Source organism: Podarcis pityusensis, assembly GCF_964106645.2.
Source record: "Podarcis pityusensis genome assembly, chromosome: 17".
NCBI lineage: Eukaryota > Metazoa > Chordata > Lepidosauria > Squamata > Lacertidae > Podarcis > Podarcis pityusensis.
The window spans coordinates 27,439,389-27,464,568 of NC_138042.1; the positions used below are offsets into that span (position 1 = coordinate 27,439,389).

The following is a 25,180-nucleotide window of genomic DNA, read 5'->3' on the forward strand; positions in this document are numbered from 1 at the left end:
ATTCAACCCGTCGCAGGGATTCGAACCACCAACCTTCTGATCAGCACCCCAAGAGGCTCAATGGTTTAGACCACAGTGCCCCCTGTGTCCATGTAAGCCCCATGTAAGCTGTTCTGAGCTGGTTGGAAGAAAGAAATGTGGGGTGCAAATATTGTAAAGTGCTCTTACTCTTTTACCTGTTATCTTATATCTTGCTCCCTCTTTTATCTGTTAGGAAATTGCTGGCTCTTGATACTGATGATATGGCTGTTGCTGTCTAGGTGTCAAACCTTACATTTAGGGAAAGAGATGGCAGAAAAACGGGCAGAGGTGGTGGTTCTCCACTGATCCAAAAGCCCAAGGAAACCTCCTTCATTGAGTCATGTGCAGGACATGCCATGCTGGCCTCACTTTCACTTGGTTTCAAAAGCAGCACTGCCAAGTGCTTGGGGCTTGTGAAGACTGGCTCCCTAAAAAGAGCTCTCTTTTTCTAACTTCCACTCAAATATAGCAAGAGCCTGGAAGTCAATTGCATACCAGTTGCACAGTTAATAGCTGGGACTTCTGCAATAAGTGATGGGAAACATGCCCAAAAGTTTGGACTAATCCTTGCTTTGATGCGATGTCATTTAATTCCTCCACATGCAAATCAAGAGGGAATATTTGTAGCGATCACACAGGGTCCCTGGACGTTCCACTGTCTATTGATCCCTGTGCCACCACTTTAGTTCCCGCTGCCACCACCCAGGCCCCACCTGGTACAATACTGAGTCCAGTCAGGGTTAAATTGGAACATAAACTTCTGTTTATTTATTGCAGTTTAACAAGCGTGTGGTTTCATAAACGGTATCAGTCAATTACAATCATGGGGTGCCTATCCAGACCTGTAACTTCCGCTACCTGCTCTCACTCACTAAACCACCTCTCAGATATTTACTTGTCTTCCTAGCTCCTAACTGTTCCTGACTCAGCATATTTCACTACACTAACTCAACCTACTCACAGACTCTATCCCAGTTCACTTCCACTCCAACCAACCTCCCAACAAACTCCTCCCTTCACCCACCCCAGAGCTGGTTTTATAGTCCCTCTGACTCCACCCCCTGGGTTCTGATTGGGTAACCTGTTTAACTATTTCACCTCCAGCACTCTCACATGTTAACGTCACAATGCTAATTAAGTAAATCAATCTAATTTGCCTGCAAACAAAGCAGGAATACTGCTCAATGTACAGATCACCCGGAAACACTCTAAAAAGGAATAGTTGACATGCCACGACAAAAATACCATGAGAGGGCAAATAAATGGAAATACACAGTTAAAGTTTATCAATTTTTATTTCTTTTAATCTTTTCACTTTGACAGGAAATTGATTCACAGTTTATACATCGAAGACATTATGGATTAAAGAGTGTGTTTCATGTTCTCTCTCTCTTGTCTGTTGTTCTGTCTGAGCTGGCAATGTTATCAGGGGTGGAGAAAAAAAAAAGGGCTGTATCCAGCTCCCCAGTTGGCTATGGGAGACATCTTTAAAAAAACAAAACAAAACCAGCTGTCCAAGGAGACAATTAAAGTCAGTGAAGGATGGATCCATAAAACCTGTCAAGTTATTTTGGAATGTGTAGATGCAGTGAAGTTATTTTAACTTTGTGCTGAAGGATTAGAAGTGTGCAGTGGGACCTTTTATTCCACTCCGTTTATTTGCCGCTTCTGATGGGGATGTAATGTGAGATGTTTTCCCTTTGGATCTCCTGCCAGCTGCAAAGAGGGGCAAGCTAGCTGCACCATTTTCTGAATTAGTATGTGTAACTGGCAGTGAAAAGTGACTGGGTGGCTGCTCCGCCGGTCTTCCCAGAGGTGGTGTATTGACCTCTGCAGGCTAAGCTATTTATCTGGAAATAAAAATAACAGCTGGTCAATTTTTTTTAATAAAAAACAGGGGAGAGACAACCAAACACCATAGCTATGTACACCCAAATTTTTTTCTAGAATCAATGGAGACTGAGTACTAGTCCATACACAATCTAAATCTATTACTTCTTTCTTTCTTTCTTTCTTTCTTTCTTTCTTTCTTTCTTTCTTTCTTTCTTTCTTTCTTTCTCTGCCCTTGAAAAGCACTTTGTGACAAACTGGGAATCAGGGCAATCTCACACATTATGCAGCAAGAAAACCCATGTTTGGGTGTGTGCTCTAAAGACAGTAGCAACCAGTCCCAATCCTTTTGGTGATACCTATATGATTTACCTGTTTTCTGTTAAATTTTTGCTGCACCCACATGTTGGCTTTTAAGCATTCACTTAAAAACTTAACTTTTATCAAGATGCCCAAGTACCACAGGCAAGGTGTACTAGGTTCTAATCAAGCACTCTGACCCAGTTCCCTCTAACGCTATTCTCCGTACTTCTCTGCACTGGTTCTTTTAATTATACTGTCTTAAAAGGCGAGAAAAAAACTACCTTATACCACGTCAAACCATGTAATTATCTAGACCAGGGGTTGTCAACCTGGTCCCTACTGCCCACTAGTGGCCATTTCAGGATTCTAGGTGGGCAGTAGGGGGTTCTACGGGACAAGCTGAATCCTCCTTCCATCGAGCACTGGTGGGCGGTAAGGAAATTTTACCATCCAGAAAGATGTATTAGTGGGCGGTAGATATAAAAAGGTTGACTACCCCTGATCTAGACCGGCTGGCAGCAGATCTTCAGGATTGGAACCTTTTCAATGCAAAGTTGGCTGCCTTCCACTGAGCTCAGGCTCTTTCCCCTCTTACCTTTGCACGTTTGCAGAAGGCCTCCTGGGCAGCCTTCTTGTTCTCAGGCTTCCCAGACCAGGCAGCCAGAGCCGATGCTTGCAAGGCCCGCCCGTAGGAGAAAGTCAGCTTCCAAGGTTTAGGCAGAGGGCAGAGATTGATGGCATTGAGGTTGACGGACGCCTCCTCCTCGCTTTGGCCCCCAGAAAGGAAGCAGATGCCTGCAGTTGGAATCAGAACGCAAGATTACCATAAAGACTGAAGACTTAATTTGCCAAGATGTTTTTGCCCAACATTAATCTAAATGAGTTAAAAACATAACAAGAAAGAAAGAGAGAGAGAGAGAGAGATAAGAAAAAAGAAATAGAAAAGAACTTTCAAGAGGAAATGGAAAAGAGACAGAGATTCTTCTGATTCTTCATTTTAACAATGACATTCCTCTGACTGAACGTGACTTGTAGGATAAACAGCCTCGGTCCTGTATACCTGAAGGAGCGTCTCCACCCCCATCGTTCAGATCAGACACTGAGGTCCAGCGCCAAGGGCCTTCTGGCGGTTCCCTCATTGCGAGAAGTGAGGTTACAGGGAACCAGACAGAGGGCCTTCTCAGTAGTGGCACCCGCCCTGTGGAATGCCCTCCCTTCAGATGTGAAGGAAATAAGCAGCTATCTTATCTTTAAAAGACATCTGAAGACAGCCCTGTTTAGGGAAGTTTCTAAAATTCTGAGCTGCCCAGAGTGGCTGGGGAAACTCAGCCAGATGGGCGGGGTATAAATTATTATTATTATTATTATTATTATTATTATTATTATTAAGTGGTGGCTTGCCTATGAGGCTGAGCTAATAAAACCCTTTGTCAATAGACAGAACATTTGTGTTATTCAATGTCAATTGATCCGTGCCATCCTTTTAAAGCCTATGGCTTCCCCCAAAGAATCCTGGGAACAGTAGCTTACCAAAGATTCCCAGCACCCTTAACAAACTACAGTTCTTAGGCGGAAGCCATGTGCTTTAAAAGTGTTTTCAGTGTACGCCATGGATGTGACAGATGCTATTCTACGGAGTCGCTTCCCATGTCTGGTCGATTGGCAGCCAGCAACGTGACCAAAAGCGTTTTTGCAAATCAAATGCAATGGACACACATCTGTAAATCAGGTAAAGAGCAGATCAGGGAGGCCTAGACACACCCTTAAAGAAAACCCTGACAGATCGCAAGGGCTGAAGAATGACCTGGAACAGCTGCTGGGACGGTGCGATGGAGAGCTGTCACTGTGGCCATGGCCACCTCTTCGGGGGTGTACTTCTTGGGACACGAATGCCCCGCAGTCACCATGTTGGGCTTCAGCAATGTTCCTTCCAGGTAGACATGGTGGTCGTTCAAGGCCTTGTACACAGCAGCCAGCACCTGGGACACGAGAAGAAGTTGGGGTGAAACATGTTTGAGTATACATGTGTAGGATTAGTCCCACTTTATTCAAATGGGTCCACTCCAAAGTATGTGTGCACAGGATTGCTACCTCTAAGCAGAGTTACTCCACAGCAGGCTTCCTCAACCTCAGCCCTCCAGATGTTTTGAGACTACAGTTCCCTCATCCCTAACCACTGTTCCTGCTAGCTAGGGATCATGGGAGTTGCAGGCCAAAAACATCTGGAGGGCCGAGGTTGGTGGTATCTGACACCTAGTAAACTAGCAAAGTTGTATAAAACAAACTCAAATAAATGTTGGAGGTGTAAGCGTGCAGAAGGAACAATGTTGCATATGTGGTGGGGGTGTAAGAAAATCAGAAACCTTTGGGATAGTATCTATGAAGAACTGAAAAGAAAATGTTTGGACAAACGTTTGTTAAAAAGCCGGAAGCATTTCTTTTGGGTTTACTAACTCCAGATATCCCAAGCGATAAAAGAAGGATATTTTTATATGCCACAACAGTGGCAAGAATGCTGCGAATCCTGCTGCGACCAGCTCCCCTCTCCCCTGGTCTCCCAGAACTAGAAGAGGTATGAAGAGGACACAGCAAAGACAGACAAGGCAATGGAGTCTCAGATCGCTTGGGAAGGACCTTAGGGAGGAGGAGCTGTGGGATGGCAGAGACCTTTGGTCCTCGCCACTGCCTCGTAGGGGCAAGATCTACTGGGATGAGTTGCTGCGCTCACTAGGCCTGGCCTCCGGAACCGGCTGTGTTTCCTTGAAGCTTCACTAATACAGTGTGACTTCTTGCCAACCTTCTCCTGACATTATCGTTGAGGTGCAGGAACATGGTGAGCTTCTGATGCCACCCTTACCTTTTCTGTCACGTACTGGCACCGTTGGAGGTCATGGTCTCCATCAGGCAGGATCTCAGGCTCCACGATGGGCACTAGTCCATGCTGAAGATTCAAGTGAAAATGTAATGGGCATCTAGATGAACTAGGTTCTAAGTTCATATCCATAGGGAAAGGTTCCCAAAAGCTGCCACACCCTCCCACCACCAAGCTGCCAGGAAAACACTGAGTTATTGAGAGGGTATACCTGTTGGCAGATACTGGCATAACGTGCCAGTGTATTAGCGTTCTCCTGGATGGCAAGAGTGGAGGGGGTCGTATCTGTAATTTTCAACACAGCACGCCACTTGCCAAAGTCAGCTCCATCCTTCTTATACTGGGCACAGCGCTCAGCAAGGCCATCCAAACCTGAAGGCAAAAAAGAGAAGAAAGATGGGTCCTTTTAGAAGATTTGCGGGTGGCGCTGTGGTCTAAACCACAGAGCCTAGGACTTGCCGATCAGAAGGTCGACGTTTTGAATCCCCGCAACGGGGTGAGCTCCCATTGTTCGGTCCCTGCTCCTGCCAACCTAGCAGTTCGAAAGCACGTCAAAGTGCAAGTAGATAAATAGGTACCACTCCGGTGGGAAGGTAAACGGCGTTTCCGTACGCTGCTCTGGTTCGCCAGAAGCGGCTTAGTCATGCTGGCCACATGACCCGGAAGCTGTACACCGGCTCCCTTGGCCTGTAAAGCAAGATGAGTGCCGCAACCCCAGAGTCGGCCACGACTGGACCTAATGGTCAGGGGTCCCTTTACCCTTTACTTTATCCCAAGGGTAGAAGGCTGCATTTTAAGTAGCGTGCATTTTAATCAGAATTTTAACTTCTCGTAATTTCCCCCCTGATGTTATGGTTTTATCATTTTGCAAGCCGCTTTGAGGGAGTTTCATTTTTACACAATCAAGCAGTGTCTACATTTTATGAAATATTATGATTATTATTTATGCCCCACCCATCTAGCTGGGTTTCCCTCGCCACTCTGGGCAGCTTCCAACAGAATTTTAAAAACACAATAAAACATCAAATATTTAAAACTTCCTAATGCAGGGCTGCCTTCAGATGTCTTTGGAAAGTTGTATAGTTACCGTACTTATCCTATTAATGCCAATAATAATAATAATAATAATAATAATAATAATAATTTATTATTTATACCCCACGCATCTGGCTGGGTTTCCCCAGCCTCTCTGGGCAGCTCCCAACAGAATATTAAACAGAATAAAACATGAAACATTAAAAACTTCCCTAAACAGGACTGCCTTCAGATGTCTTCTAAAAGCCAGATAGTTATTTATTTCCTTGACATCTGAAGGGAGGGCATTTCACATGGCTGGCACCACTACCAAGAAGGCCCTCTGCCTGGTTCCCTGTAACCTCACTTCCTGCAGGTAGGGAACCGCCAGAAGGCCTTTAGAGTTGGACCTCAGTGTCCGGGCTGAACGATGGGGATGGAGACGCTCCTTCAGGTATCCTGGGCCGACAGATGTGGTATCAACAGAATTTTTAACAAATTCTGTTTGGAACTGACGCACTCTCTCATATTTCAAGGTTCAGAGGGAATAAATATCTCACCTTGAATGGTGGTTTCTCCATTCGTTCCTGCCAATGGAGCTGTGCCTTTGTCCAGCTGTGGAAGTTTAACACAAGCATTAGCAAAACGTTCCCAGATTGACTGTACAGGGCCATTGCATCCAAGCTGTAGATTGGTTGATACATGCAATGCACTGGTATGTGCTTGATCAATGTCAGATACAGGAAACCTCTGGGGCTCCAGATGTTGCTAAACTACCACTACCACCATCGCTGGCCATTAGCCATGCTTGCCTGGGCAGGTGGAAGGTGTAGCTCAGGCATAGGCAAATTTGGCCCTCCATCTGTTTTGGGACTACAACTCCCATCATCCCTAGCTAACAGGACCAGTGGTCAGGGATGATGGGAGTTGTAGTCCCAAAACATATGGAGGGCCGAGTTTGCCTATGCCTGGTGTAGCTCAACAACGCCAGCAGGGACAAAGGTTCCCCACACCTGATTTATATGATCTATATCAGGCTTCCTCAACCTCGGCCCCCCAGATGTTTTGAGACTACAATCCCTGACCACTGGTCCTGCTAGCTAGGGATCATGGGAGTTGTAGGCCAAAAACATCTGGAGGGCTGAGGTTGAAGAAGCCTGACCTACATCACTGCATAACCTATGTTCTTCTGTCTAAATCGTACCAACAAATGACTATGAAGGTGTTAGCACCAAATACTCCTATATGTCACACTATCCCTGCTTTCATAGCCAGTGTGGCGTAATGGTTAAGAGTGTTGGACTAGGACCTGGGAGAGCTGGGTTCGAATCTCCGCTCAGCAATGAAGCTCACTGGCTAACCTTGGTTCCACCTCAGAGGGTTGTTGTGAGGAGCCGCAGATCCTTGGAAGTTAAAGGGGGTATATGAATATAAATAATAATAATAATAATAGTATATATTTTTAAAAAATAGAGCTACCGCAGGCCCTTGCTATAAAAACAGTAAGTCGCTTTTTACACCAGTGTAATGATAAAAAAAGAAAAAAGCCTTAAAGACTAATAACAGCAGTAAAACAAGACCTAAATTGTGCATACACACACACACATCCTAAATTGGCATAGCTCAGTTGGTAGATAGAAAAAAAAAAGATACCTATCTAGTTGGTAGTGCATGAGACTCTTCATCTCAGGGTCATGGATTTGGGCGAAAGATTCCTGCATTGCGGGGGGTTGGACTAGATGACCGTTGGGTCCCTTCTAACTGACATCTCTGTGACATCCTACCTATCCCACTTAAAAGAATGAGCACAACAAAGAGGCCACAGGCACAACTTGTTACCTTCCCAATTCAGTGCTGGGTGAATAGAAAGGTCTTGCCTGGTGCAAAGCAACAGATCGGGATGACTCCAGGCATGCTTTCCTGGGGAGAGCATTCTACAAGTGGCAGAGCCAACACCGAAAAGGCCCGTTCTCATGTCGCCGCTCGCTGAACCCAGAGAGGACACATGGAGACAGTTCTCAGATGACGGGACACAGTGTCCGGTTTGGTTCATGTAGGGAAAGGCGGCCCTCGAGGTGCAGAGACAGGAGAAATGGGAGGTGAAGAAGAAGAAGAAGAAGAGTTTGGATTTGATATCCCGCTTTATCACTACCCGAAGGAGTCTCAAAGAGGCTAACATTCTCCTTTTCCTTCCTCCCCCACAACAAATACTCTGTGAGGTGAGTGAGGCTGAGAGACTTCAGAGAAGTGTGACTGGCCCAAGGTCACCCAGCAGCTGCATGTGGAGGAGCGGGGAATCAAACCCGGTTCACCAGATTACAAGACTGCCACTCTTAACCACTACACCACACTGGCTCTCCAGTGTGAAGACACTGGTCGGACCTCTTGGCCTTCGTACAGTTAACTGTGGACAAGATATTCACCTTGATTCCAACCACGATGCCCTTGTCCTTGATGACATTTGGGAAGAGCTTGCCAGTGTTGTCCTTCTGATAGAGGGTCTCGTGGAAAAAAATGACACCCCCTATCTGCTGATTGATGGAGGCGTCGGAAGAGAAGAGGATGTCTCGGAAGGCCCGGCGGTTCTCTTCGGTGTTCTCCACTTTGATGCGCTGCAGCCGATTACCCATAGTACCTGTGAAAAGCCACCAAACAGCAAAGCAGGGTGGATAAAAATCAATTATTTCAAAAAATTAAAATAAAAAAATCAGATTTTTTAAAATTTAAATCGGATTTTTAAAATTTAAATCAGATTTTTAAAAATAAAATGCTTTTGGAGGAAAAAGCTTTCTAAAGATAGTTTTCTATTTAAGTTCCGTTATAGTCCAAAGGCTATTCTTCAGGAAATAAGGATTTGTTTTAAGTTTTTCATGTGTGCTAAAACTCGGTCTAAGTTTTTTTTTTATAAAAAAAAACCTTTTAACCTCATCAGTTAAAAAACATGGATACATATGTGTCAGGGAACTGCCATCGGAAGGGAGGGAAGTGAAAGGGCTCACACAGGTTGGGAGAGACTCAGCAGCTGAAGAGGGAACCAGTAGGGGGAGAGGAGCTGAGCTGAGGGAAAGGGAGCTGGAGGGATGGCTCAGAGACACTTCCAGCGAAAACAGTGGGGAGGTTTCAGGACCTCCTGTAGGGACACCCACTCCTCGCCGGAAACTGTCACGCAGAGAGTCCAGAAGACGTGTTTCCGTTAAGGAGCTTTTATGTTGGAAGCGATTCCGAAAGCAACCACTGTCGGAATCTGCCAGCGACTGACGGAGCCATGTTTAAGGGGCTCCGTTACAGACAGAGGTTTGCAAACTTGACCAAACTCTGAGGGACTAGGATTTTACACACAAGCAGCTCATCGTCCCATCACAGCATTCCGACAGTCTTCGTGAGCAGCTTGTGCAGGAGAAGGCATCATGAGCAACCCAGCCGGAACCGGAGAAGCAGGAGCTGGAGCGGGTCCAAGCCTGGAAGAAAGGTACCGGGTGTTGGAGGTCCAGCTAGCGCTGCAGACGGCGAGGCTTGAGGAGAGGAGGGCTCAGGATGCAGACAAAAAGGGGAAAGACACCCAGCTCGTCAGAAAGGTACCAGGATTGGTGCAGAAGTTTGGGGGGGAGCCCAAAGACTATCATGGCTTTCGGACAGAGATGCAATATGCCCTCAATCTGCAGTTTGATGAATTCCCTGACGAGGAATCACGAGTGGCTTTCGTGATTGGGCATCTTGAAAAGGGGGCGAGAGACTGGGTTAGACCCCTGATGGCAGCGAATAGTGACGTCCTAAAGGACACGATGAAGTTCTTTCGCGCCATGGATCTGATGTTTTCCAGCGATATTGAACAGGGAGTGGTCCGCAGACAGTTAATGGCTTGCAAACAGGGGAGCCGATCTGTCCGTGAGTACTGGACTGAGTTCACCATGTTGATCCATAAATTGGGGTGGGATCTATCGGCGGAACCCATTCAAATGCTCTTTGAAGAAGGGCTTTCTTCGGCTGTGAAAGACGAACTTTCCCGGGCGCCCAGGGCGGAGTCTATGGACCAGCTGACCAAATCAGCGCTGACCATAGGAGCGCGCCAGGAGGCGAGAGCATTGGAGAGGCGGGAAGGGAAGGGGGAACGTTGGAAGGAGTTCCGCATTCCAGACATTCCAGAGCCAACTTTCCCGCCGGCAGAGCCGATGGAAATCGGAACAGCGCGCGCGCGCGCAGTTTCAAAGCCCAGTGAGGGGGGAAAGAAGGAGGGAAAAGGCGCCCGGAAATGCTATCTCTGCCAACAGCCAGGTCACTTTGCCAGAGTCTGCCCCCAGAGGAAGGAATGGCAAGGGATGGTAGGAGCTGTGGAGGGAAGAGAGGAAGAAATACCGAAGCAAGTAAAAGCCAACGCCTGGCTGCCACCGTCGGGGCACAGCAGCCAGGCCAAAGAGCAGTGAAAGTGCCCACGCCAGAACCTCCTAAACCCGCCCTAGTGATAGAAGTGGCGCTAGAGCTGCCAAACGGACACCCTCTAAAGATAAAGGCGCTGTTGGACTCAGGCAGCTCCTGCAATTTCATGAGCAAAGAGTTTGCAGCTGAACACCAGATACAGACGATCCCTTTAAGCAACCCCCTGCAGGTGACCACGATCGATGGCAGGGAGCTGTTGGGAGGAGAAGTCAGCTTGCAGACCGTCCCAATGATAATGAAGGTGGCAAGGCACACCGAACTGATAGCGTTTAATGTGGCCACCTTGGGAGGAGCTCCCATTATATTGGGGATGAGCTGGCTAGCGTTACATGATCCGCTGGTGGGCTGGCATCAGAGAGTGGTTTCTTTTGGTTCAGCACATTGCTTAGAACACTGCAAAGAGGGAAAGGGTTTGGCAGGGGCCCAAGCCACCCTAGCAGGGACTGAAGTAACGGAGAACGTGAAGGTACCACGACAATACGCAGATCTCCGCGACGTCTTCAGCGAAAGGGAAGCTGACCAACTACCCCCGCATAGACCCTTTGACTGTCAAATCAATTTACTCCCTGGGGCACAGCTCCCTGTAGGCAAGCTGTACGCCATGTCAGACAGAGAGATGCAGGAGCTAAGAGAGTTCATTGACAAGAACCTGAAGAGAGGGTTCATCAGAGAGTCCAGGGCGGTGGGGGGCAGCCCAGTGTTTTTTGTGGATAAAAAAAACACGAACAAGCCGAGGCTTGTGTGTGACTTCAGGGCCTTAAATGCAGTGTCAGAACCAGTGGCTTTCCCTATGCCCAGGATTGACGACATTTTGACAAGGGTCAGGAAGGGAAAGATTTTTACTAAACTGGACCTAAGGGGGGCGTACAACCTGATACGAATAAGGAAGGGGGATGAATGGAAAACCACCATGTTCACCCCTTTGGGGGCATTTGAATATTTAGTTATGCCCTTCGGCCTACAAGGAGGCTCCGCGTGCTTTCAATCGTTTATGAACCATGTCCTGGGGCCTTTGCTTTACAAGAATTGTGTGGCCTTCTTAGACGACGTGTTGGTGTATTCTGAGAATGAGGAGCAGCATGTGAGAGACGTCAGAGAAGTGTTGAGCAGGCTGCAAGCCAACCAGCTGTGGGTGAAACTGGAGAAGTGTCAGTTTCATACCAAGGAGGTGGAATTCCTGGGGTATCGCCTGTCAGACAAGGGATTGGCCATGGATCCCGGCAAGGTCCAGGCGGTGCTGGAATGGAAAACACCCAAAACAAGGAAGGATGTGCAGAGGTTCCTAGGATTTGGGAACTTCTATCGTAAGTTCATCCGAAACTTTGCCCACCTGACGGCGCCCATTACGGACTGTCTCAGCAGTAAGAAGAAGTTCGTTTGGACTGAGGAGGCGGAGCGAGCATTTGAGGAACTAAAAAGGGCCTTCGCCTCGGAACAACAACTCCTGCATGTGGATTTACAAAAACCGATGAGAGTGGAAACTGACGCATCAGACAGAGCGATTGGGGCGGTGCTTCTGCAGCCAGGGAAGGAGGAGTCAGAGTGGAGACCGTGTGCCTTTTTTTCGCGAAAGCTGAACAAATCCGAGAGGAACTACACGGTGTATGACCGAGAACTACTAGCCATTCATGAGGCGTTCCGGAGATGGAGGCACCTGCTAATTGGCGCACAACATAAGGTGCAAGTGTGCACTGACCACAAGAACCTAGAGTATTGGAGGACGGCACGAGTGCTCAACCAACGGCAAGTGAGATGGGCCCAGGAGTTCTCCAAATTTAACTTTGAGATTTGTTACGTGCCAGGCCCAGAGAACATTAGGGCGGACGCTCTCTCACGCAAACCTGAATATTTGGAGGGGGAGGGAGCACCCGAAGAGAGACATGTCATTCCAGAGGACCGCTGGGTGTGTGGGGCGGCATTGGTGGGACAAAGAGAACTGGTAGAGGAAACAGAGAATGATGAATACGCCCAGAATAAGCTCAGAGGTCTTAGGGGTGAGGGAGAGGAACCAGGGGGTTTCGAGGAAAGAAATGGAGCTTTGTATTACAAAGGGGCACTGTATATCCCTGAAGGAGACTTAAGGGGGAGGGTACTCAAGCAGTTGCACGACAGCCCCACGGCGGGGCATTTTGGACAACACAAAACCATGTGGTTGGTCACCAGGGAATTTTGGTGGCCTAAGGTGAGGGAAGATGTACGGGAGTATGTAAGAGGGTGTGAGCAATGCCAGCGAGCCAAAGGGGAGAGGCGGGCACCGGCGGGGCTATTAGAACCCTTACCAACCCCAGAACGACCTTGGGAGGCAGTGTCGATAGATTTTATGACTGATCTGCCGAAGTCCAAGGGGAAAACAGCCATCATGGTGGTGGTAGACCTACTAACAAAGATGTGCCACTTTGTAGCCTGCTCGCATGCAGTCACGGCGGAAGAGACAGCGAAGTTATTTGTAGAACACATTTTTAGGTTGCACGGGGTGCCATTGAGGGTGGTCTCAGACCGAGGGAAACAATTTACTTCCAGGTTCTGGAGGAAGCTCATGAGCTTACTGCAGGTGGAGGTCAACTTTTCGACTGCCCGGCACCCTGAAACCAACGGGCAGGCGGAAAGAGCAAACGGGGTCCTCCAGCAATACCTGAGGTGTTATGTCAATGACAGAGAGAATGACTGGGTAGAAAAGTTGGCGCTGGCGGAATTTGCCTACAACAATGCCGAGAATGTGTCCACAGGGATGAGCCCCTTCTTGGCTAATTATGGGTGTCATCCCAGGGCTTTCCCAGGGGGAGAAGGGGAGAGATGGGGTGTCCCGGCAGCCGAGCATTTTGTAGAAGAAATGGAAGCAATCCATCGTCAGCTCCAACTCAACTTAGAAAGGGCGAAGGAAGAATACAAGAGGCAGGCAGACAAGAACCGAAGGGAAGGTGAAACCATAAGGGTGGGAGATAGGGTGTGGCTGTCAACCCAAGGGTTGCCGTTCAAAGGAGGTTGTAAGAAATTAAGACCCAGGAGATTGGGTCCCTTTGAGGTCATTCAACAGGTCAACCCAGTGGCTTTCAGGCTCCGGTTACCCAACCACATGAAACTGCACCCAGTATTTCACAGGTCGTTACTGTCACCGTATGAGGGGGGACGAGAAGGGATGGCCACTCGGGGACCGGTCATAGAAGAAAGGGAATGCAGCAGCCATGTGGCAGAAATCCTCGACGCCAGGTGGAAGGGGGATCAGGTGGAGTATTTGGTAGCGTGGGAAGGAGAACCGGAGTCAGAAAACACTTGGGTAATGGCAGAAGATATCAATGACGAGGTATTGATAGAAACGTTCCATCAAAGGTTCCCAAGGAAACCTCAGCCTGTGGAGAGGTTCCGGAGGGAATACTTTGGGACCACCGATGAGGAGGAGGAGTTGGAAGGATTCTCGGAATCGGAAGGGGAAGGGGAGATGGACTCTGAGGAGGAGGAGTACTTCGAGACCAGGAACCGCAACAGGTGGAGAGAAGTGTTCGGGACATCGGAAGATGAAGGAAGTTCATTCCGGGGTTTTGCCTCCTCACCGCCCGTAGAGGAGGGGGCGAGAGGGGATGAAGGGGGCCCTGGAGGGGAGGTGGATGTCAGGGAACTGCCATCGGAAGGGAGGGAAGTGAAAGGGCTCACACAGGTTGGGAGAGACTCAGCAGCTGAAGAGGGAACCAGTAGGGGGAGAGGAGCTGAGCTGAGGGAAAGGGAGCTGGAGGGATGGCTCAGAGACACTTCCAGCGAAAACAGTGGGGAGGTTTCAGGACCTCCTGTAGGGACACCCACTCCTCGCCGGAAACTGTCACGCAGAGAGTCCAGAAGACGTGTTTCCGTTAAGGAGCTTTTATGTTGGAAGCGATTCCGAAAGCAACCACTGTCGGAATCTGCCAGCGACTGACGGAGCCATGTTTAAGGGGCTCCGTTACAGACAGAGGTTTGCAAACTTGACCAAACTCTGAGGGACTAGGATTTTACACACAAGCAGCTCATCGTCCCATCACAATATGCTATAATGTTATTGCTCTTGTTAAATAAATTGTTCATATGTTATTAAGGAAATGATTATTTTTCTCCTTCCAACAAAGTACAGCAAAAAAAGTTGTCCAAATATAAACAGTTAACTTATTAAACCACACAATAATTTCATAATTATCTGTCTATGTGTTTCTAATAGTATAACCAAATATGTAATTTTTAATATAACTGTAAAACTACTCTGAAAATTTATTATTCCAAAAACGAAACCTTCTCCTGGTTGTAAATTTTAAGATTATACCAGCAAGAATGAGTCTGCAAATAAGAAAGAAAGAAAGAAAGAAAGGAAGGAAGGAAGGAAGGAAGGAAGGAAGGAAGGAAGGAAGGAAGACTTACTGACTAGTGATTTAAAACAAGTCTTACTGACTAGTCATTTAAAAACTCACCAACAGATTCATCTGCGGCCAGGATTCCTTTGCCTGTGGCCACGATCCTCTGAGCTGTGTCTGAGAGGGCTTTCTTCTGTTCCGGAGATAGGGCTGGAAACTGATGGGTCATGATGGCTGAAAACAAACCATAATCCCAGGTTAGAAAACAGTCCAAGCCAATGTTTTTAACCATTTGATGTTTTGTTTTGCATTCTGGATGCCACACAAGATAGGACCAGACGATGCTATGTTTTAAATAGCAGAACAATAAGAGGGCATTTTACCGGTATATCAAAAGGTGGAACTGATGTCCAGGGGGAATTTCTGAAAGGTGGCGCTTTCGTGTTTTTTGTATAAAAGAGCTCAACAATTTTGGGGTCTTCCTAAAAAGAACTCGGCAATTTTTGGGTGTCCTGGCTTTTACTTTTTGAAATATGGCAGCCCAAACATATAGCCAGTATATATATATATATATATATATATATATATATATATATATATATATATATATATTCTTTTTTCCACATAGAAAGTTACATTTGTTACACAGCAGTTATATTCCAATTCAAGAAAAGACAATTGCGCAACAAATATAATTGCATTTTAAGGTTCTGTCTTATCTGATTCCATCCTCTCTAACATATAGCTAGTTTAATAAAACAAAGCAAAGCAAAATACAAGTTGTTGTTTTTTGTTTTTAAGTCCACCTAGCCAAAATGTAAAATGCTGCTTCTGTTGAAGTCCGTTTTAGGTTGTGCTGGGATCCAGATAGTGCATTTTTTTCCCACCAACAACTATTACTACCATTTTGCAACTTTTTTCTGGTGCTACCTTCCTCCTCCTCCTCTTCTTCTTCAGCCAAAACCAGCCTCCAAGGATGTAAGTTTCATCAGAGCAAGGATGGGGAGTCTGTGGCCTTCCAGATGCTGCCATCTTCCAGCTCCCATCGGTCCCAACTAGCATGAATTAGATTTGCTCATCCCTAGCTACAGGAGAAAAGGGACGCTGGTGGTGCTGTGGGTTAAACCACAGAGCCTAGGGCTTGCCGATCACAAGGGCAGTGGTTCAAATCCCCGTGACGGGGTGAGCTCCCGTTGCTCGGTCCCTGCTCCTGCCAACCTAGCAGTTCGAAAGCACAAAGTGCAAGTAGATAAATAGGTACCACTCCGACGGGAAGGTAAACGGCATTTCCGTGCACTGCTCTGGTTCGCCAGAAGCGGCTTAGTCATGCTGGCCACATGACCCGGAAGCTGTACGCCGGCTCCCTCAGCCAATAAAGCGAGATGAGCGCCGCAACCCCAGAGTCGTCCGGAACTGGACCTAACGGTCAGGGGTCGATGGCGACGGAGGTAGCAGCCTAATTAGAGCCTCCGATTTCAACTAAGCGTTTTTATTAGTTTTAGCCTCTTCAAGACCCCAAAACTGCACCTTAAGGACCTTAAAGACTGTTGGCTGTCTGTCCTGTCACCTCGTTTTAATTAGTTTATTGTTTTATCGTCGCACTGTTTACTGATACTGCTACACTGACTTACAACCTTGGAGCTCCCGGACGACGGATTGGCTTGAAATACAACCAAAGAAGCAGAGGAAACCGCTGAACTCCATTGAGCCTAACCTCGATAAGATAAGTCCAAGAACTCCCCCATGAATACCCTCCCGCCCCAAGTTAAGGCTTAAAGAGGGAAAGGTAGGGAGGCTCCCTGATCCAACAGCCTGGACACCGGTTTTCCAAACTTTACCTCTACCTTTATTTCTACAATAAAGTGCCCAATAAGGGAAGCTTTCAACCTAGAGAATGGTGTTTACAAGACAGAGCTATAAAGAGCTGGGAATTCCCCTCATCAAAGCGGCTGAACCCTCTACAAGAGGAAGGCAGGTGAAAATCTCACAATATTTTAAACCCAAAACAGACAAAATAAATAATGCTGACAAACGACACCCCCACGAATGGTCCATAGACCGTACCAGGTACGGGGAGCTAATGGAAACCTTTAGCTACAGGAGACATGTAGTTTTGTGCTCAGGGAGGCCACAGGTTGAGCAGAACACCAAGTTGTGCACCTTTAACTGCAGTCTCAGCAAACTTATCTGCGTAGATTAGAATGTTTGTTTCTAGGTAACTATTTGATCTTCCACGCAGCAAAGGCTTTGCCCTAATGCTAACAAGCCCCCTTCTTTCGCCTGGCCTGTTTTGCTACTGTTTGCTAATGTACAGCTTTTCACTCTTTCCCGGGTATTACTCATGTGGACCTGAAAGGTTTTCAGGTTTATAGGAAGAGGAGGAATATCTGGGTTTCACGTGGATATGTTAGGCCTAACTGTAATGCAAGATGCTTTGAGTCTAAACTGCTATCTTGTGGACAACACCTGAAACTGCAGAAAGGGGTTTGCAAGTCAAGGTAGAGTTGCATCATTTAGCCGCTGCAACACACAGGGGCACAGCAATCCCTAAAACCTTGCCTGTTCACTGTTCTGTTCTGTTCTGCTTTGCTTGCTTGCTTGGTCAACCTCCACCTTTTAGAAACTTTAAAGGAAGTTTCTGTACGTGATGTGGAGGGAAAGCGGGGAGCAGGTGAGGCTCGTCAACCTGGAAAGGTAGCCCATCTAGGAAATGGAAAACTCTGACCCTAAACCTCCACTGCCTTGTCGGATACCTTCAGGGCCGTCTTAAATATATCCGGCGCTGTGGTGCACAGCTCCCTCTGGCACACACACACACACCCCGTTCTCCAGAGTTGTCAACCTTTTTTTAGGGAGGATGGCGCTGCTGGCGGGGCTGGAGGAGGCGGGCAGTGGCTGGAGGGTGGCTCCTCCAGCGGGGAAGAGGCGGGGGCTGGATGTGGCACCTCCCAGCTCAGCTGGCCATTTTCTGCCACGGTGGCCATGGCAGACGGAGGCTCCGGGTGCAGCGCTGCTTCGGCACGGCATGGCAGAGGCAGGCGAGGGCGGCAAGCTGATGCCGGGAGGCACCGCATCCAGCCTCCGCCTCTTCCCTGGTGCCCTTCAGAACTTGGTGCCCTGGCACCCTGCACCACTAACCTCTATGGGTAAGATGCCCCTGGATACCTTCGGGAGTAAACCCTACAGAAATCCAGAGTGGAGTCCCTAAGACAGTAGGATAGTCCATGCTTTTTTTCTGGGGGGATGCAGGGGTACGCATACCCCTAAACATTTTGTGAATCTAAGTTTTGCCTGATTGAGGGGCAGTATTTCAATATGAGTAGGAAAATGAGAGTACCCCTAAACATTTTTTAAAGAAAAAAAAGCACTGAGGATAGTGCATTGTACCCCTCCGTCCAGCAACTCCTGCAGTCAAGCTGGCGTCAGATATATTGCTCTGCTTTCCTTTGGACCCCGTCAGTGAGTCCAAGAAGGGGTCTTGTCATCTGGGCAGCCCAGGACCTCCATACACACTGCCTGGGCTTACATCACAGGGAGCTCAGTTCCTTGCCAGTAACACCTAAGACAGTGGTGGTGAACCTATGGCACACTATCACCCCAGCAGGACTGTAGCTTCCAAGTAGTTTGAGAACTAAGCTCTTTGAAAATGGAGGTACCACTCTATTCCCCCCCCCTAATTTGAACTGCATTTCTTTTCCCCAATTTGAACTGTATTTATTTATCTCCCCCCGCCCCCCACCAGTGGTGATTTTCCTGAGTCAAAATGAGTGTAGCCCTAAACATTTTTTAAGAAAAAAACCCACTGAGTTATACCATAAAATTATATATCAATGGAAAGATAATTTAATGAAGAATGTAACACAATAACTTTTATGAAGGATTATTTATTACAACAGCAGTCATAAAGAAGAAACGTGAAACACACAGGAAAAAAATGAGATCTACAGGTTAAATTGCCGTGTTGGCACTTTGCGATAAATCAGTGGGTTTTGGGTTGCATTTTTGGCTCTTAGTCTCTAAAAGGTTCGCTATCACTGACCTAAGACCTGCTACTCTTCACAGTTCCTTTGGGCTTTCAAGGTAATTAATCTTTAGAGTCATGAGGACTTGGATTCCACACACACACCCCCAAATGAAGATGGAGACCCAGTTGAGAATAAGCAAGGATCACGGTGCTTTTCCCCCCCAGGAGTCAGCCCATCTAACAAAGCGAGTCACCCTGGTTATTTCTAAGATTGTCATTCACAACACAACAGGTTTTTGCTTCAGTTGTTCATTTCCCAAATGGCTTTTTTTCTCCATTAGGGGTCAGGTCTCATATATAACTGCTGATGATTATGTCTGCTTTAAAATCAATAATGTTTCCCCAAACACAAAAAGTTCAATACTAGAAAAGGCAGCGTCGTTTCACGGGACGTCCCGAATTTAGAGACGTCAGAGGCATTTTAAGCAAACAAGGCTGTTTGCCTCATTCAAGTCCCTGGCAAAGGTACAACAGGACATTGACATGAATTGTCAATAGTGCTGGAATTTGGCCATTCCCCAGGCCCCTGCTTAGGGAAGCAGAAAAAAAACACAGTAGATCAAAATATCTACTAATATCAGCACAAAGGTTGCCTTCTGTTAATGTTGCAACTGACCGGGGACCAAAGTACAGGAGTTTGAGGGAATAAGAAAGGGGAGATTTCAAAATTCTTGGCACATCCTCATTTTTCAGGTCACCTTAAAAGGAGGTGGTGCTGTGGCAGTTTGCGTGGACATACAGTTCTGCAATCTCTCCCAGGATTTTCTAACCCAAACCCTTGCACATAACTGCTAAAACTGCCATCTTTCCCTTAAAAAACAACAACCGGCAAACCACCTTAAGATTTCAGCTACATGCACAGCACACACACTTAAAAAGTCCTAAGAACTGTAGTTTGTTAAAGGTGCTGGAAATTGTAGTTCTGTGAGAGTGCAAACTACAGTTCTTAAGATTTTTGCAGGGGGCTGGGGGGGGGGATTCCTGGCTAAGTCACACAACTTGACCTCCAAATTTGGGAGTCTGAGAGGATCAAGCGCAGTATCTGACCTTGCTTAATTTCTGGACATCCCTCATAATTAGGGATTCCTTAAATGTGGGTTTTGTTTAAGGGTGCAATCACAGCATACATTCAAAGCACAAATAGCTGACCTATGGACCTCTTTTTAAGCTTCACATGCTTATTCTGTATCAGCAGAAGAAAGAGTTTTCCTATTGAGTTGTGGACTTTCCTTCCTTGGAGGTTTTTAAGCAGAGGTTGGATGGCCATCAGTCATGGATGCTTTAGCTGAGATTCCTGCAGGGGGTTGGACTAAATGACCCTCAGGGTCCCTTCCAACTCTACAATTCTGTGATCCCATATTCTAGGTGACCTGGGTGTCCCATCTTTAAGACCCCCTTCATCCCTCCAGTGTAAATTTGTTCTGGATAAACCCTGTAGCAAGAGGTAGAATTGTATGACCTTTGCTACTGTATTTACTTTTCCTAAAGGCTTACATTACTTGCTGCCACTCCCACAGCTAGAACGATGCATGTGGTTGAGTTATATGGTGGAAATATGAAGGCAAAAATGAAGAATGATCTCACACATAACACTGAGCTTTCAAAGCTAGTTTGTTGACATTTAAAGGCATTATGTAGGGTATAAAAGGATGATCATGGGCAGAACGGCTGCATCCTTTCCCGATATTTCTGCAGCGAATGCAGCCATGTGATTCACTGCTCAATTGTGCTGCCTGATCCCATGTGCCGCATTCTGAAGCTGACCCTGGGATTGTTTCTGGTCCAATTCTTGAGGTGCAATGGATATTCAAATGGTGGCCTTTGCACCACAGCTGGAAAACTGAAAGCTTCTTCCTAGCAGCCTCCACCATGGCATAATTGCTGCATTTTAAAAGAACTGCTGCTGTAGTATGCACAAATTGTGTTACCTGGAACCCCACCTCTGCAGCTTGAAGTGGTGCAGTCCAGGGAATGCTTACCACTTCTTTTTTGCCAAATCCTTTTTTGCCTCTCTCTCTCTCTCTCTCTCTCTCTCTCTCTCACACACACACACACACACACACACTTTCACTTCCTTTACTGCTCCTGTGTCCTTTGTGAATACATTCACAGATCTCGGGAAATGTGTATAAATTCAAACTCCAGGGGCATCCTTCATACCCTCCAACATTTCCCTGATGAAAATAGGGATGTTGTATATAATAATAATAATAATAATAATAATAATAATAATAATTATGCCCCTGACTCAGTTGTCCCAGCCACTCTGGGCGGCTTCCAACATATATAAAAACATGAGGAGGTCATGGAAATAAGTGAATGAAAGATTGAAACTATTTGATGTGTTTTAAATTGTTTTTGTTTTGTTTTCTTAGTTTAAATTGTTTTTGTTAGTTTAGTGTTAGGTATTGTTTTTGTACTGTATTGTATTGTTTATTTTCTTTTTCTATGTAATGTCTAACTTGTTGGAAAGTAATAAATATTATTTAAAAAAAAACCACAACATATATAAAAACATAATAAAACATTTGAAAACTTCCCTATACAGAGCTGCCTTCAGATGTATAGTTACTTATCTCCTTGGCTCGGGGGTCGCATGACTGCATACCCTCCAACATTTCTCCAATGTAAACATGGATATCTTAAGGCAAAGCAGGACATTCTGGGGTGGAATCAGAAAGTGGGATGGCTTCAGTAAATCTGGGACTGTCCCTGGAAAACGGGGACACTTGGGAAGGTCCGCATCCTTTCAGTTTTCACTGGGGGAGGGGTGTGAGGGGAAGATTTTTGCAAACAATAAAATAAAACTCACACCGCTGTTCTTTTGAAGCTTTTCTTGCAGAGGTGTTTTTTTTCTTTTGCTGTATTGCATAACTCTAGTGTACGCCAAGCAAGTTATCGACACCGTTTCAAAAAGCACCTTTGCCATGCTTAGCTAGTGGGCAGGCAGGCAATGGGGAATCTGAAGTTGTTGTACTCCGGGCCCCATCAGCCCCAGCCAGCATGGCCAATGCTCAAGGATGATGGGAGTTGTAGTCTAGCAGTATTGGGTGGTCACAGATTCCCCCATCTTAGTGCGCACCCTGGAAATGATATCTTTCAGCTTCTGCCTTCTGGAAGAAGGTACAGTGTTATAAAGACTAGGACTAGCCATCTGAGATACAGTTTCTATCCAAAGGCGATTTTGGTTTTAAATGCAGTGTAAGGTAGTCCCTATGGGAGTATATTGTATTTAATACAGAGTTTTTAGGGGGCTAACCAGGCTGGGAGAGCTGGCTTGTTGGTTTTGAATGTCTGGTGTAGATTTTTTCAATTTCGTTGTTCTGTATGGGACAATGACAATGAAGATTATCGTATCGTATCTACATTTGACTTGGCTGTGGTAAGGTCTTCTGCATGGATGGAGAGTCGCCAACAATTATGAAGGGGAGTCTGGGCAGCACCTTTGGTTTCTGCAACAATCCTGGAGTGAATTTGGGTGACAACACGCCTCCTTTTTGCGGGACATGAAGATACTTACGAAAGCAGAAGGTTCCAGGCACTGAGTGTGGATCAAAGCAGAAAGGAAAGGTGGGTGTGTTTGGGACTTAGCAGCAATCCCAGTTGCCTAAGGCAGCAACGCATGTTGTTTGCAACTGATGAAATGAGCTTGCAAGCATTTGGTTCTCGCTGGCAGGGCCCCAGATTGTAAAAGAAGCTTTCTGCACTCACTGATCAAGATAACAAGCTGGAAATGTTGAAATTTGCACAAAGGGGGGTTGAAAGCGAGGAAGGTACTGCCAGAGCCTAGTCCCACCTCCTTGACATCCTTTAAGCCGTGAAACCTCTATTTTTGTGCAAAATTTGTGCCTTGGGGAAGAAGGGTTCCTATGAATGGTAGAGATACCCTCGGCAGACGTCTTACATGTGGACAGACCACTTTGCTCATACGAAGCATGACCCGAACTCTAGTCAGGAGAAATTCACCCCCAGTTATTATAACAGTTCCTCCTAATACCATGTCACTCATTCTGTACTGCACACAATTGTTGCCTATGGTAGAAAGCCCTTGCATGGAATGATTATTACTATTGTCATTTTAAAAGTCAACATCAAGGCTGCACGAAACCTTCTGAAAGAAATATTCACTGGTTAAAAAGCAACAGCTGGACAACTTGCAACGAAAGCGACACACTTTCTTTGTGTTGCTTCTAGCAACAAAATGCAACAAAATGCTCAAGGGTTTTCTGTTATAAGGTAGAGAGAGGAAACATAAGCATACAATTATCCAGTAATAAAAACCAAGCTTCTCTCATGCACACACACACACACACACACACACACACACACACACATCACTCTCTACCTCGCTCTTTCATAAACTTTTCAGAACATGTATAACATTCATTCGCACGCACCGTTTGGATGGTTGTCTCTGCCTCTGCCAGAAATTCCTGTTGGTGAGGTGGCTGCAGCCAAACAGGTCAAACTCTGCAACTCTGCAACAATTTATACCTTCCTATGTCAGTTACTAGTTAACTTTTCTCCTAGTTTATTTTTCCTCCCCCTTCTCTTCCTCTTCTTCAAGCTGGTTGGAGAGGTGCAAATGCTCAGCAGCTCTGATTGGCTACTGAACGGTGACAGAGCTCAGCCAATAAAATGTGCCCCCCCTTTCATGTGCAAACAGAGCCTTCCTACCTATAGGATGTAACATACAGGCATTAGCAGGCAGGAGATAGCTGAGTTTTCACAAGGAGGCTGACAGCACTATCATGACTAAAAAGCCAACCCCCCTGAATTCAAGCATGCATATTCCTAACTGCAGCCTTTTAAAATTCTGCTCCTAGGTACATGTTTGTATACAGGTCATTTCAAAAGGCTCTTCCATTTATGCATTAGCATGAAACTTCTCTGTAGAAGGTTGCGTAGGGTTGCTATTTTGACAAGCCTTGGTGGGATTTTTTCCCTCTGTGGACAGATGGCCAGAATGAAAAGAGGCAAAGGAATGATGCATTTCCAGTGAAGCTGTTTTTAATTTTTGCAACAAACCCAGGTAATGTCATAGGCCACATGCACACTATAGATTTAAAGCCCCGTGATACCAATTTAAAGAGTCATAAAGGTAAAGGGACCCCTGACCATTAGGTCCAGTTGTGGACGACTCTGGGGTTGTGGCACTCATCTCGCTTTATTGGCTGAGGGAGCTGGTGTACAGCTTCTGGGTCATGTGGCCAGCATGATGAAGCCGCTTCTGGTGAACCAGAGCAGCGCACGGAAACGCCGTTTACCTTCCCACCAGAGCGGTATCTATTTATCTACTTGCACTTTGACGTGCTTTCGAACTGCTAGGTTGGCAGGAGCAGGGACCAAGCAACGGGGGCTCACCCCGTCGCGGGGATTTGAACCACCGACCTTCTGATCAGCAAGTCCTAGGCTCTGTGGTTTAACCCACAGCGCCACCCACATCCCATTTAAAGAGTCATGGCTTCCCCTAAAGAATTCTGGGAGTTGTGGCTTTTAAATGTGCTGAGAATTGCTAGGAGACCCCTGTTCCTCACACAGAACTACAACTACCTGAATGGTTTTACAGTCAATTCCTCTTCCCAGAGAACATTGTTTTAAACTTCCAAAGAGTAGTTTTGCTTAAACAACAACAACAACAACAACAGTAATTTATTTATACCCCGCCCATCTGGCTGGGTTTCCGCAGCCACTCAGGGCAGCTCCCAACAGATTAAAAACAGAATAAAACATCAAACTTTAAAAACTTCCCTAAACAGGGATGCCTGTTGGTTTCCTTGTTTATTTCCTTGACATCTGATGGGAGGGCATTCCACGGGGCATACTGATGAACACCCAGCCCAACCCCCCTGATGATCTCTCCCAGCGGCTTCATATAGATGTTAAAAAGCATGGGGGAGAGGATGGAACCCTGAGGCATCCCACAAGTGAGAGCCCAGGGGTCTGAACACTCATCCCCCAACACCACTTTCTGGACACGGCCCAGGAGGAAGGAGCGGAACCACTGTATAACAGTGCCCCCAACTCCCAGCCCCTCTAGCCGGTCTCAGGAAAGACTCTTTGCCTAAGCAGAGAGGAATTTAGGGTTGTTGTTGTTGTTTTGTAACAGTGTAGGACTGTATAGTGAAGGGCAAGCAAGAAGTCAAATCAAATAAATAACAACAACAACACTATTGTGACTTGTGATGTGTAAAATCGCAAAATTAATTGGCACTTCCCAGTGCATGCTCATTTAGTGAAATACATGCACATTTTGGGGAAATGCAATTCACTCACAACAGGTGGAGAAAATATATTTGGATCTCTCACAAGAGTTTTGTTAAAACAGTGTAGCTATTGCATAAGGGCTTTTATTTTCTGCAAGGCTTC

The 25,180-nt window shown here is 46.4% G+C and overlaps 1 protein-coding gene across 1 annotated transcript; it reads right to left on the minus strand.

Moving 5' to 3' along the window:
• Window positions 1–1,297: 1,297 nt before the first annotated feature.
• On the minus strand, window positions 1,298–23,366 carry ALDOB (aldolase, fructose-bisphosphate B). Its single transcript, XM_080986932.1, has 9 exons — window positions 23,209–23,366; window positions 14,905–15,021; window positions 8,464–8,675; window positions 6,601–6,655; window positions 5,238–5,398; window positions 5,012–5,095; window positions 3,959–4,133; window positions 2,750–2,949; window positions 1,298–1,871 (listed from the first exon to the last, which is right to left on the minus strand). Exons 2-9 carry the CDS (start codon window positions 15,014–15,016, stop codon window positions 1,776–1,778), a joined length of 1,095 nt encoding a protein of 364 aa, XP_080843058.1. The 5' UTR covers window positions 15,017–15,021; window positions 23,209–23,366; the 3' UTR covers window positions 1,298–1,775.
• Window positions 23,367–25,180: the final 1,814 nt, after the last annotated feature.

Coding starts and splice junctions, on each gene's coding strand:
- ALDOB (XM_080986932.1), bottom strand. CDS start 15,016: ATGACCCATCAGTTTCCAGCCCTATCTCCGGAACAGAAGAAAGCCCTC. Junction 6,656..8,463: donor GCATCGTGGTTGGAATCAAG/GTGAATATCTTG, acceptor AAACTTCCACAG/CTGGACAAAGGCACAGCTCC. Junction 5,399..6,600: donor TGGAGAAACCACCATTCAAG/GTGAGATATTTA, acceptor TTTTGCCTTCAG/GTTTGGATGGCCTTGCTGAG.